The sequence below is a fragment of the Mirounga leonina genome, unplaced genomic scaffold (assembly GCF_011800145.1).
Source record: "Mirounga leonina isolate KUSES-001 unplaced genomic scaffold, KU_Mleo_1.0 Mir_150, whole genome shotgun sequence".
NCBI lineage: Eukaryota > Metazoa > Chordata > Mammalia > Carnivora > Phocidae > Mirounga > Mirounga leonina.
In genome coordinates this window covers 21,241,105-21,254,984 of record NW_023270374.1, presented here as the reverse complement: position 1 = coordinate 21,254,984, position 13,880 = coordinate 21,241,105, and the positions used below count along the sequence as shown (strand labels likewise).

Below are 13,880 nucleotides of genomic sequence, written 5' to 3'. Positions count from 1 at the left end.
GAGGGGATTTTAACTACTTGTAACTTGATGGCCTGTCTCTCCACCCCACCCCACCACCTTCTCAACCTAGGCGCCCGCTGCAATCTCCCACTGATGCTGCCTGGGTCCCACCCCCAGAGATGCTGATTCCACTGGTTCAGGATGCAGCCTGGCATGAGACTGCTGACAACTCTCCAGGGGCTTCTAATGAGCAACCAGAGCTGAGAAGCATCACTCAGACTATAGGCTTTCTTTTCCCTTTATAATTTTATGTTTCTTTCTCATACTGCCAGTACCTTTCTCTGTTTCTTCCCTCTCCTACTGGACTGTGGGCTCCCAGATGGCGTTCCAAACAATGCATGTGGCCCTTCCTAGCTCCAGGTGACTCCGAGTGCCTGTAGCTGACAGAAGCAGTAGTCACGCCTCACTTGGAATTTAGGCACTATAGTTAATATTTATGGCACCAAGTGAGTCAAAATCATCCTTGATGACACTCAGGAAGGCTCTACCCTACAGCCTGATGTCCTGTCTCCATCACCATCTCCATAGACCATTTCCTCCAGGATGGGAACAGAAAGCTGCCTCCTCTACCTGGCAGAGGAAGTAGGTGGTCTATGTTTAGGGACAACCTTGCATAAAAAATACACATTTAAACCCATGCCTCACCCTCAGCACAGCAGGATGCTCACGCCACAAACAGCCCACAGGAACTGGAGTGACTGACCCTATAGGAGAGATACATCTCCCATCACACCCACTCCTGAGCATATGGTCCTTATATCCACCAGTGGGTGGAATCACCCACACCGTTTAAACTTTCTGTCCAGGATAGAGAGCTAAATTCATGGGACAGACTGTAGGAAGCGCATCTCTCCACCGCACCACTCTATCCAGCTCAAGCAGGTTCCTCGCTTCCTTCTACCTGCCTAGCCTCCCCCTCCCTGACCGCCCTTCCCTCCCTCTCAAAGGCTAATGTTCCTTAGGACTCTATCCTTGGCACTTCCCTCTTCTCCTTAAGGGCTCTCAGCCCTCTCTGTAGGGCTCCTGAAACCATCCATATAACCAATAGTGAGACCTTCCTCCCCAGTTAGGGGAGATGTTGCCCTAAGGTTGCTCACTTTTGCTCTGGAAAGTGGGGGAGAGAGAGAAATTCTCATCTTTGTAGGGTACAAAGGAACACAATAAATGCTCAATATTCTTTTTCAATAAATGAACGCATGGTAAGAATGGAACTTTCATCTGCCTCCACAGGCTCCTCCCATTCACCCCCAAGATTTGTTCTGAGGACTAGACTTCGCTTGCTCACCTGGGATCCCAGGCCAGGCCTTCTGTCACACCAAGCCACACCAAGCTCAGCAGTGCTCACAGGCCTTTAATCTATAACTGCCTGGCCACATTCCATCTCTCCCCCAGGGTGGAGGGGAGGGTTCAAGTTGTACAGCCAGGTAGGCTGTGCTAGCTCCCAGTCCAGAAGGCAAGGGCTAGGTCAGGCTGGGGACTGGACAGGGGGCTCCCGGCCCCAGGCAATGAGGGAGTTGCTGGCCTGGGCAAGCTCAGTGATGGACACCCGGCCCCGCTGTCGGATGAAGTTAGCCACAGCAGCCAGTTCCTCGGGGGTTATGTAGATGAACTTGCCCCGGTCGTCAATCACACCTGTGGGGACAGAAGGGTTGTGGGGCTGAGCCATCTAGGGCGCCCTCCCCGACGTTGCCTGAAAATGCCCACCCACCCACCCCTTCACAACTGGCTCAGAGCCCTCCAGGCCTGACTACCTCCCTGGGCTCCCCTGGCTGCATCCAGTCCTGCCTATGCAAGTCAAATCAGGCTTCCTTGCCTGTCCCTGTCACCCTGAGTCATTCCCAGACCTGGGCATCTCCCTCTGCTCAGCGCCCCTCCTGCACATCACTTCCCCACCCCGGGCTGAGAAGGGGGGTCATCCTGCCTCTGCAACAAATCCCTGCAGGCCCTCTGTGGCTAGACACACCCCAAGGCCAGGGCCTATGGTGACTGACTCTCACCCCCTCACCTGTCAGAGTCCCCTCAGCCAGCAGGTCCTGGATGCGGTTTATGGTATCCTATGAGAAGAAGAGGTCTCAGAGATGGGCACTGCCGTCCCAGAAGACAGCTGCACTCTCCCTCCACCACAGTCAAATCTCCTCCTCTCCTTCTCATGGCCATCCCCAGTGTGACTCTTTGTTTCTCCTCTGGAGGGGCTCAGGGAAGACAGGGCCGTGGTCCCGGGGCCCTGTAAGACCCCCGAGAGAGGCTTTCTTCAAGGCAGGAGAGGAGTGGTGGGGACATTTGGCTGCGAAGGCTGACGCAGCCTGTTTGCAAGAGAGTTGTCAAGGTAACTGGGTTTGGGCTGCCTCGCTTACAGGGGCCGCTGGAGTGATGGGGTTTGGGCTTTTTTCTTTTTCCTGTCTAGCAGAAAGACAAGATTCCTGGGGTACCAAAAAATTCCTACAGTCTACTCTTGCTTGAGGGCATTAAGACTCCCATCTTTAAGGCAGTCCCCCTGAGAGCCGTACAGACCCCGTGGCCATATTCCATGGAGCAGGCCACCTTCAAGGGCTTACCTGAGTCCGCAGGCCCACCTGGGAAGCCAGGTCTTCCAAGAGCACAACCTTGGACTGCTGTAAAGAGGGGGAGAGGAGAAAGCCTCTCAGCACAGGAGCCCTCTGAGGTTGGTACACCCACCTGTTCTGCTCTGGGTAGCTGGCTAAGCAGGTTCCATGCTCCCAAGGGAGAGCCTTGTTTCCCTCACACACTACTCACGCTCTCCCAGCTGCCTGTACGTGTACACACACACACACACACACACACTCATCGACTCTCTCATGCCCCTGCTTACGGGGAGGGAGCTGCCCAAACCACTACCTGCCCCGTGAGTCACGTCCTGGCCTGGGGACTACCCTGGGACAGGCACCCGTGGAGAGTCGAGCACAGCTGCTACCTTCTCCTCTGCATCCAGCCGAATCATTTTAACATTATGAACAGGCTGGAAGGGGAAGCACCACAGAGATGAAGGGAGGGGCTGACAATTGCCAAAAGCTTATCAAACAACCGTCACTAGGACCCGTGTTTGCTGAAGACCTGCCAGGACAAGGAGCTGAGAAGCGTGGGGCGTGCAGTGGTGAACAAGACACCGCTCCTGCCCTCGAGCTCAGAGCCGGTGAGAAGATAGGCAAGAATGTGGACAAGAAGAGAGCAGATGAGAAGCCCCGATGAGCCAGGGTCCTGGTAGGAGAGGTACAGATTGTTCTTGTCTCACCTCTGCTCACTGCCCCCTTGGCCTAGAGATCCCCACCCCGACACGCCACGCTGCTCACCATCCTCTTCACGCTCTTGAGGCACCATGACCACCCTTCAAATCACTGTCACTCAATCTGCTCAGGGCTTTCCACACACGGCCATGCTCCTTGTGCTTCCCTCACCCCCTTGGTAGAAACTTTAGTTCCTGGTGGGGTCCACCGCTGGGTCCTACGCAGGCATCTGCCCTGCCTCCCCCACAGACAGACAGCATGTGACTTGAGAGAAGGTGGTCTTTTGCGTTTCCAGGAATCTTCCATAGCAAATGAGCTGGGGGAGGAGTGACACGGTGACGCCTCCTCAGCTGCAGATGGCATGTAACTGTTCAAACTGCTAAAATGGATGTGCAAGCAGGGAGGCAAGTGAGTGGTGGTTGGGCCAGGGGGTGGCAAGCACAAGGTGACCTGGCCAGCTGGCCTCTACCTAAGAAGCAGGGAGCAGGCACTGGGTTCTCAGTGACAGCTCAGAATGTGACTGCAGAGTCACCCCAGCTGTCCCTGAAGACCTGGCCTGAGGGGATGCTAGGGCCAAAAGTGTGTTTACAGAAACAAACCAACCCACTCAGCCCCGCTCAGAAGGGAGAGAGAATCAAAAAGAGCAAGTTAGGCCTACGCTGCACATAAACTATGCCCAGCACAAAAACATGCCTCCAGTTCTGAAATCCTAGGACTAAAGGGCCCATTCCCCTGGAGCCTGGGAGAAGGCAGGTGGGCTGAGTTCTGGAAATCCTCCTTCTCCCTGCAGACAGCAGCTCTAGGAGGACCAGCCTGCACAGGCTGGAAAGACTTCTATAGTCCAGAAGAGTCTGGAGAAGCCCAGAAAAACTCTCCAGAGAGCCTCTGAAAGCAAGGCCTGGACTTGCCTCTACTCAAGTCTCTGCAGAGGAGAGGGGGAGCTGAAACTGTGGACGAGGGCTTTCTGGAGGGCAGACTCAAGACCTGTCGCTGCCCGCTGGGTAGGTGGGGATGGTGAGTTCCAAACAGCAGCAGCAAAGTGTGGGAGATGTCCTGTCAGCCTTCGAGGGTGTCAGGGTGGAAATGGGTTCCATCAGAGGGAAATGAGCTCTCTCCCCCACAGGAATACCAGGCCCCCAGGCTATGAGCCCAGCCCCTTACTGCTGGGAGGAGTTTGAACCCTGCTCCCTTTGGAAGGGGGGGAGGATTATGCAAGGCCTGGCTCCCTGGCACCCCCTAATAGCACCCCCACCACCGCCCCCACTCCCTCTGCACTCCTTCCCTCAGCCGCCTCTGCACCTCTGAGCTGCACTTGAAAACCTCTCCCCTTGTCGCATCCTTCGTGGGAGAGAAGTTGCTTAGCAGCAAAGCAAAGCAGGACGTGCTTATGCAACCTGGAGCAGTACCCAGCACGGCTACAGAGAGGGGGACACACGTGTTGCCCGGCCCTAGATTCCAAAGGAAACATCATCCTGTTTCCCTGAAGACCCAAGTTCCTGATCAGGAACACGTGGCAGGGGATGCTTGTTTCAACTCAGCAGAGTCTCAGTGACAGAACTGACAGAAAACACATGTGAAGAAACTTGAAAACACAGTGACTCACTGAGCGTGGGGTCTGAGGAGCAGGGAGACTGTCAAACCCTGAATGTGAGGAAGTGATGGAAGGCTCAGGCCTCCCACACAGACCAGGTCCCTCTCCACTGTCAAAGAAGAGGCTCTTCTGGCCAGGACCAGGCAGCTCAGACTCCCAGGTCCCTGCCCACTCCGGCATGAGCTCCAGCGAGCCGCCGATAGCCCCGGCTCAGGTCCACTCCCTCCACGCCCAGAGAGTGCACGTGACACACACGCACACACACACACACACCACACACACGTGAGGCAGGGAGCTGATGCCCAGCTCTGTCCTGTGGTTTCTTACCTTAATGTAGCTGATGAACTCAGTCAGGAAGCTGTGGGACTAGAGGAGCAGAGAAATTGGGGTAAGTGTCCCCCTTGCAGGGGCTACAGGGGTCTATGCCTACCCACCTGCCTGCCATCTGCGTGAAGAGAGCTTCCCACAGTGAGGGGTTCGGAGGCACCGCCTCCTCTCCTGGGGACAAGGCCTCTGGCCACTGGAGCCTGCGGGGCCTGATGCCCATGCCCCTCTCAATGCCTGACAAGGGCGGCAGGCAAGGAACGATGGGGTGTCTGGGATGGGGTGGCGGGCTTGGTGGGCATAGAGATGAGCTTTCCAGGGGCAGCAGGCCCACCTGTTCCTCAGTCATGGTCTCGCCCACACCTTCCTCCTCCACCACGAAGGCTTCCTTCAGTTTCAGGTACTCCTCATGCTCCCGCTGGGCCTGCTCCTCCCGGGCCTTCCTCTCTTCCTCCTCCTGTGGACAAGAGTCAGGTACATTGGGGGCGGGTGCCCACCCCATCCCTGTTCTGGGCTCTGCTACCCCCACAGGGCACCAGGGCATATAGTCCGGCCCTTTCTCAGGGACAGAGTTCCTTCAAGAGACTGCTCCCTCAACCCCAAGCTGAGCTACAGGAAGAGGCCCCTCTTCTCATCAGTTCCATTACCTCCCACACGTGTGCTGCTCAGCCCCCTCTCCTCTAAAATCCTGCCAATGACCCCCCCCTTCCTCTCATGTCCAAACTTTGTGGACAAACACCCAGGCTCCACTTCCTCATCATCCATTCACCCCTCCCACCCACTCCAGTCTGGCTTCTGATACTCAACCCCACCAAAACAAGTGCTATGGTCTCAGCCACCATCCATCCGACCAAATCCAAGGGACAGCCATCAGCCTCATAACCCTGTCCTCTCAGTGGTGCTGGGAAGAGCTGACCATTTCCTCTTCCCTCGTTGGGCTGGCAGATCCCACCCTCTCCTGGGTTTCCTCTTGCTCCTTGGGCCATTCTCCTCACCTCCTCCATCGCTCAGCCCTGTGCCTCCTCCCTCCTCCCCTTCCTCAGGCCACCTCGCCATGCCCACAGCATCAACAACCATCTCCTTGCCAGGGACTGCCACAGTTGCCCCAAATCTCTCCTCCCACACGACACACCCACTGGGCCATCTTACAGGCACCTCGAGTTGAGTACGTCCCAGAAAGACCCTGTGATCTACTCCCCACACGTCCGGTGTTCCTCCTGGGTCCCTGGCTCAGTGAGTCACACAGCCATATGGCCAGCTGGTCAGAAATAAAGTCCTATCTACCACTTCTGCCTTCAACTTCCGGAAAACTTCTCAGCCCATCCATGTCACTTCATCACCACCACCACCTTGTGCCACAGCTTCCCTCCACGTCATCCTATTTTACACAGCTCTCAAAAAGATTTTTTTAAAACACGTAGCTAAAGCTGGAACAGAGAATATACAAAATAAGCCTGGAGCATCTTGCAATGCCAAAAAGTAAGAGAGTACTCAGAAAACAAAACAATGAGGTTACATCAAAGGTACATGGGGGCCAACTGCAAGAGCTCCTGATGACCTACGTAACAAGATAAGTAAGATACTATCAGATCGTAACGCAATGCACAAAACTAATATCCACGAGTCCACGTTGGTATAAACAAATACATACACAGGGAAGAAAGGTAAATCTTCTGTACAGAAAAATTCCCGATACTTTGCATACTCTGCTCTTGAGGAGGTGGAGAATAACTCCCCACCCCTTAAGTGTGGGCTGCGCATAGTGACTTATTTCCAAAGAACTACAGGAAGGAGGAAGTAACATTATAGCAGACAAATCTGGCAAATAAAACCTGAGCCAAGCAACCAGGTTAACATCAGTTATGACAAGTCAAGTTGACAACACGTATCCTTCATATGCTATGTCAAGAATGGCGCTTCATCTGTGATCTTCTTCCCAAAAATCCATAACCCCAGTCTAACCATGACAAAAAAATCAGTCGAGCAAACTGAGGAATATTCTACAAAATATTTGCCCAATACTCCTCAAAACTATCAAGATCATTAAAAGCAAGGAAAATCTGAGAAAATGTCACAACCCAGAGGAGCCTAAGGAGACATGGTAACTAAGTGTAATGTGGCATCTTGGAAGTGACCCTGGAAAAGGACAGTAGGGGAAAATTAACGAAATCCGAATAATGTGTGGGGTTTAGTTAGGACAATGTATCGATATTGGTTGTGGGAAATACACCACAGACAATGTATCGATACTGGTTGTGGGAAATACACCAGGTAAGTAAGGTGCTAACCCAGGGGAAACTGTATGCAGAGGAGCCCCAGGACATTTAAGATCCATCAGGCAGGATCACCTTCGGAAAGGTAAAAAACAATAACGGTAAAATCTCCCCTGATGCCTTCTCTGCTGTGTTCTGGCCCATTTGCTACAGCACCCAAAGCCAGGCTCCCTGCCACCCAGGGTCCCTGGACAGCAGGGCCAGTGAGAGGCCAAAGGCACCAGCGAGCTCTTCCTAACTGGGGCAGCCCTGGCTCTCACTCTTTATGCACATCACACCTTTGTGATGTTCCCTTTCTTGTTCTCTGGTTCTCAGAAAGAAGGAAGCACCTGGCAAACAAATGCTCATTAGCCACCTACTACCTCAGTGGTTCCCATTCTCTGAGCATCTATCTCCTCCAGGTCAGGCCCTAAACAGGAACTGGCTCAGGCAGGACCGATCAGCCCTTACAGTGACCTTTAACAACTTCAAGGCCTTTAGAATCCAGACTCTACTCCCTCTCTGACTTCTCTCCTTCTTGCTTATCTTGTTTCAGCCACTCCAACCATCTCAATTTTCTTTACATGCTTCAGGCATGTTCAATAAATCACATACACAAAAATCCCCGTCTCTGGCTCTGCTTTTCAGCAGCGGTTTCACACAGGTTGTGTTTAGAGTCCAGGGACCAAATAAACCAGGGCCTGCTCCTGAAACCAGTCCAAGGCCCATCTTCCAGGTCAGAGATATAACGAGCTGCATGAGAAGCAAGGCTGCCTGCTCATGAGTCAGAGGTCAGGATGGGGGGGGGGGCCTTTCACCTTTTGTTCCTCCTCCAGGCGAAGTCGCTCCTCCTCTTTCTTCCACTCTGCCTCCCTCTGGGACTCGAGGCGTTTCCGCTCCTCACGCTCAGCCTCCTCTGCCTGGAGAGAGGCCTTCATAGGGAGCACATCCCTACCCCCCACCAGAGCTTACCCACCTCACAAACAGGCCAGGGGGCCAACCTTGGGCCAGACCATGGACCAAGGCTGTAAGAGACAGTCAGGCAAGCAGCATGCAAAGAGCCCAAGGGGAGGGCCTGATGTAGGGGATGAGGAAGGCAGGACCCTTTCGCACTCCAACCCTCCTGCTTGCCTCACGCTGGGCTTTTCGCGCCTGTTTCTCCTCTAGCTTCCGTAGTTTCTTGGCTCCAATTTTCCCTGACAGGTGACTTTCCACCGGCTTCTCGATACCTTCTTCTTCCTGGGCTGAGTACAGTCAAAGAAAGACAGGTCAGGTCCTAGAGAGGGCTGATGATGATGGATCCATCCTACCCCTTGTCCCTCTCCACATGGCGGCGGATCCCGTTCCTCTCACCTGCAAATGTCACTAGCCCAGCTCTGCCCTCCACAGATATCTACCATGAATGGAGAAATTAACACTCTAAGTCTGTGTATGTGAGAGTGTGTGTGTGTCGGGAGGTATTGAGGGTAGAGGGTAAGGTAAGGGAAAGGTGAGGGAATCATGGGGCAAGGGAACAGATAGTAATTTTAGATGCTGCATCGCCACAGAAAGGGAGGTGTCAGGTTCCAATATCTGAGCATCTGAAAATCACAGGCAGGGATGCTTGGGCTTGCAGACTTCTCTGGTTTGTCTCTGAGCCAAACCTCCAGGGAAAGACGGCCTCATGGGGAAATGTATCCTTGCCTCATATCTAAAATTGTCCTCACTGTGGTCAGGAGCTGCTGAGGGTTCCAGGCTCAGCCCCTGGCCAAAAAGACAGCTCCAACCCCAAGACTACCTAATGTTAGGGCCAGCTAAAAGTTTGTTGTTTTTTTTTTTAAGATTTTATTTATTTATTTGAGAATGAGAGAGAGCACATGAGAGGGGGGAGGGTCAGAGGGAGAAGCAGACTCCCTGCCGAGCAGGGAGCCCGATGCGGGACTCGATCCAGGGACTCCAGGATCATGACCTGAGCCAAAGGCAGTCGCTTAACCAACTGAGCCACCCAGGCGCCCCAAGGGCCAGCTAAAAGTTAAAGACCTGTTGGGGCACCTGGGTGGCTCAGTTAGGTAAGTGTCCAACTCTTGATTTTGGCTCAGGTCATGATCTCATCAAGCCCCGAATCCAGCTCTACGCTCAGCGTGGCATCTGCTTGAGATTCTCCCCCACACACTTTTTTCCCCTCCCCCTCTGCTCCTCCCCCTGCTTGTGCTCCCACACATGCCCTTGCATGTGCGCGTGCTCTTTCTCTCTCAAATAAATAAAATTTAAAAAGACAAAATAAGACAAAAAAAACCTGTTGGTGCCCAAGCAGCAGAGATGTCTGATCCCAAGTCTAAGACAAAAGGAATGGCACCAGAGTGCCTCTTTTTTGAGCCAAAGGGGCTAATTCCCAAAAGTACAAGGGCAAAGGCCTCAAATGCCCCTTCCTCCGGCTCAAGCCAGGTTTGAACGCTGGAGAAGAGATATTTTTTCCCACAATCCCAGGGGCTCCCCTGTTGGTCTCCCAGGGATATGGAAGCTCTGTCAACAAAATGTCTCCATCCCCAAACCCTTCTAGGGTTACAGGTGACCTCACCTCAGGAACTGCAGAAGCTCCTGGCTAGGTACTCTGGCCCTAGGGTGAAGCTCTCAGAAAATGACTGTGCCCATACCAGTAAGGTGCTGGGATACAATAAGTGGACTGAGGAACTCTCTAGGTCAATCTGAAGACGACTGCCCTCTTGCTTAGACACTAAAAGCCAAAATGAAGGAAGAGGGGGCTGGCCCAATGGAATAGGGGTCAGGGTCCAGAACTGCTGGTCAGGGTCCAGAACTGGGACCAAAGGATGGGTCCCAAGTCTCCCCTCCCCCAACCCTATCCTGTGGCTCCCAGACAGGTCTCCTACACTGTAGCTCCACACTCCACTCTTCTACCCTTCATGCCCTAAACCAGCCCCTTTCTCCTCCAGGCTGGGCCCTTCTCACCTGGGATGATGGCTTCCTCCTCATTCTCATCCACTTCTGCCCAGGTGACACGCTGGGCTCGACGCTGGGCCTGCAGGCGACTGCCCAAGTCTCTCCGGCGCCGGGGCCTGCCCCCGACTCTCTGCTCCTCAGGTTCCAGGGGCCGAGTCTGGGCCACTGAGCCTGTTACTACCGGCTGCTCCTCATTGTGCAATGGTTCTTGGCCAGCTGTAGGGAAGAGAGGAATCACACAACTGTCTAGTAACCCAACCCACCTGATGGCAGGGGAGCAGCAACCTGGAAGCCTCACCTTCCACTCAACTTCCTCCAGGCTCCGGCTGCCTGAAGCACAAAGCCCCAGTTTCTCAGATCATAAAGGCCTTTATAACCCAGACCCACACCTTGGGCTTTTGCAGCAAGATCACTTGTTCCCTCCTGCCTTTGTCGATACCTTTCCAGCTGGCCTGCCAGAAGACTACCACCCTGCAGGAGGAGCACCTCTGGGAAGCTCATCCTGACTTCTCTAGACCACATCTGCATGCTCACTGCAGGACTGCATTTATTTCTTGCCTAACACCACCTGCCACAGTTTTAGAAGGCATGCCAACCGGGAGCACACCTGAGGTCTGAGGCCTCCTTTCCAGGAAGATTTCTTGACTATCTGCCTTACCTCAGCTCTCTCTCCCCTGCCCTTGGAGCATGTAGGTGCTCTGAAGTAGGTTGTGGGTCCAGAGAGGGGCAGAGACATATACTCAAACCCACATACTGACAAGAAATGGGGGATGGAGGATGACAGGCGTATCTGTTCTGTACCCTGGCAGATGACATGAGCTCCTGGTCGGGGCGCAGAAGAGAGAGAAGGGTGCATAGGGCTCTCTTCGAGGGATGAGAGAGCTTCAGGGAGTTACAGCTCGCAGGTAAGCACAAAACACTCAGGTGCCGCCTTCTTGGCACCCGCTCTGGAGCCAGCCTGGGTGGGACGGGACACCCCGGCGGCCTCTCCTAGGAGCGCACAGGGGGACAGCCCCAATGACGGATGGGAGCATGTCCGCCAGGGGACCGGCCCCTCTGGGTCTAGAGAGCCGGGGGGCGAGAAGAGGAATTGAGTAAGGCTGTCAGAAAGGTGTAGGGGCGCTGCCATCCCGTCCGCGAGTACGGTTGCGGCACTGCGACTCGCCGCCCGGTCCGCGACGCGCACGTATGCGCAGGCGCGCGGCTGGCCTGAAGCGCGACAAGCGCAATCCGGCTCCGAGCTAGTCGTCTGCCCAGCCAGGCAGGCCAGCGCATGCGCAGGAGCCGCGGGCGAGGGCCTACAAAGGCTCAGGAGGCCAGAGAACGCGGCCCCACCGGCCCTGGAGCAGCGGCATCTCCTACCTGCTGTCGTCCGGCCCCGGCTGCGAGTCAGGAAAAAGATAAGGCCGACAAGCAGAGCCGCCGCCACCAGGTACACCACGGGGGACACCATGAGGACGGCTTCCAGGCGGAACCGGCGTCCACCCCGAAGCCCCGGATCTCCCGGGCCCCGCCCAACGGCCATACGGCCCCTCCCGTTTCCCATTCTAGACTCCGCCCACCAGCCGGGGCCCCTCCCAGGCCGCACGCTCCGTAGAGACTCCTCAATTTTTTACTCTAAGAGGAATTGGGGGGGCATGCAAATACTCGTAAGTGGAAATTACCGCAAACGATTTTGTGCAGTGAGACATTTATATGTGTTTTAAAAGCATTAAGCAACATCACAGAGCGTTTATAAAAACATACATATGTAGAAAAAGTACAAAAAGATGCTTAGGAATGATACACACCAACTTCAGGATAGGTGTTAGGAGGAGGGAAAACGATGGATGGGATTAGGCGCAGAGCTTTGCCTGTATCTGTGACATATGATTTCGTTAAAAGAAGAGAGGGGAGGGGAAGAGACCAAATCTTATATTTAAATGAATCGTGATATTATTTTTGTACACAGAACTGCAATTTTATACCTATTTTAGCATAAAATTAACTTTATTAGACTAATACGAGAATTAATGACCCAGTTTTCCATAGTGCGCACTCAAAATTTAAGTACCCACAGGGAATTTAAATTTCCCTGTAATTCTTAAGAATTTTTTATTTTTATTTTTATTTTTATTTATTTACTTTTCTCTTTCAAGAGAAAGATTTCTTTTTTTTTAAAAAGATTTTATTTATTTATCTGAGAGAGAGAATGGGAGACAGAGAGCATGAGAGGGAGGAGGGTCAGAGGGAGAAGCAGACTCCCCGCCGAGCAGGGATCCTGATGCAGGACTCGATCCCGAGACTCCAGGATCATGACCTGAGCCGAAGGCAGTCGCTTAACCAACTGAGCCACCCAGGCGCCCAAGAATTTTTTAAAACTAGGAACTAATTATACCTCAATAAAGTCATTTGGGGAAAAAAAAAGGGGGACAGTATGTAAACTCAAGATTTTTGAAAAAGCAAATAGCAACTACTGGGAATTTGCTGTAAGAGCAGTATGAAGCTTTTTGTGTGTGATAACACAAAGATCCAAGGACCAATGCGATGAAGTGGAAGATTTGAAAGAAGATGGCACCATGTGAACATTTTAACATTTGTTAAGCTGAAATAGTGGGAACTTCTGCATCTATTTTATTATTTTCTGTAACTCTGGAATATTTCATAATTTACATTTTTAAATTTTAAGCAAGCAAATAGGCCAGGATAGGTGAAATAAAAATAGCAAATGTTGAAAATTATTAAAGTTGGGTAATGGGTATATTGGGGCTCATTATACTGCTTTTTTTTTTTAAGATTTTATTTATTTATTTATTTGACAGAGAGAGACACAGCGAGAGAGGGAACACAAGCAGGGGGAATGGGAGACAGAGAAGCAGGCTTTCTGCTGAGCAGGGAGCCCGATGTAGGGCTCGATCCCAGGACCCTGGGATCATGACCTGAGCCGAAGGCAGACGCTTAACGACTGAGCCACCCAGGCGCCCCTCATTATACTGCTCTTTTCTATTTTTTGTAAGTTTGACATTTCTGTTTAAGTGTGGAATTTCCCATAATAAAAAATTTTATTAAAAACTAAAAATTAGGGGTGCCTGGGTGGCTCGATTAAGCGTCTGTCTCTGGCTCAGGTCATGATCCCGGTGTCCTGGCATAGAGCCTCACACTGGGCTCCCTGCTCAGCGGGGAGTCTGCTTCCCCCTCTCCCTCTGTCTCTCCCCCTACTTGTGCACACATGCACGCACACACACACACACACTCCCTCTCTCAAATAAATAAATAAAATCTTTAAAAAAACTAAAAATTATGGGGCACCCAGCTGGCTCAGTTGGAAGAGCATGTGACTCAAACTCACGATCTCAGGGTCATGGGTTTGAACCCCAAAATGGGTATAGAGATTTCTAAAAAACATGAACTTTTTGGGGTGCCTGGGTGGCTCAGTCGTTAAGTGTCTGACTTCGGCTCAGGTCATGATCCCAGGGTCCTGGGATCGAGTCCCACATCGGGCTCCCTGCTCGACGGGAAGCCTGCTTCTCCCTCTCCCACTCTCCCTGCTTGTGT

General features: G+C 52.8%; 1 protein-coding gene across 1 annotated transcript; it reads right to left on the bottom strand.

Moving 5' to 3' along the window:
• Positions 1–1,331: 1,331 nt before the first annotated feature.
• On the bottom strand, positions 1,332–11,854 carry DDRGK1 (DDRGK domain containing 1). The gene is made up of 9 exons (XM_035005977.1): positions 11,709–11,854; positions 10,356–10,562; positions 8,541–8,653; positions 8,228–8,329; positions 5,492–5,614; positions 5,161–5,199; positions 2,556–2,612; positions 2,006–2,054; positions 1,332–1,632 (listed from the first exon to the last, which is right to left on the bottom strand). The coding sequence occupies exons 1-9, from the start codon at positions 11,797–11,799 to the stop codon at positions 1,466–1,468; spliced, it is 948 nt and encodes a 315-aa protein (XP_034861868.1). The 5' UTR covers positions 11,800–11,854; the 3' UTR covers positions 1,332–1,465.
• Between the last annotated feature and the right edge of the window lie 2,026 nt (positions 11,855–13,880).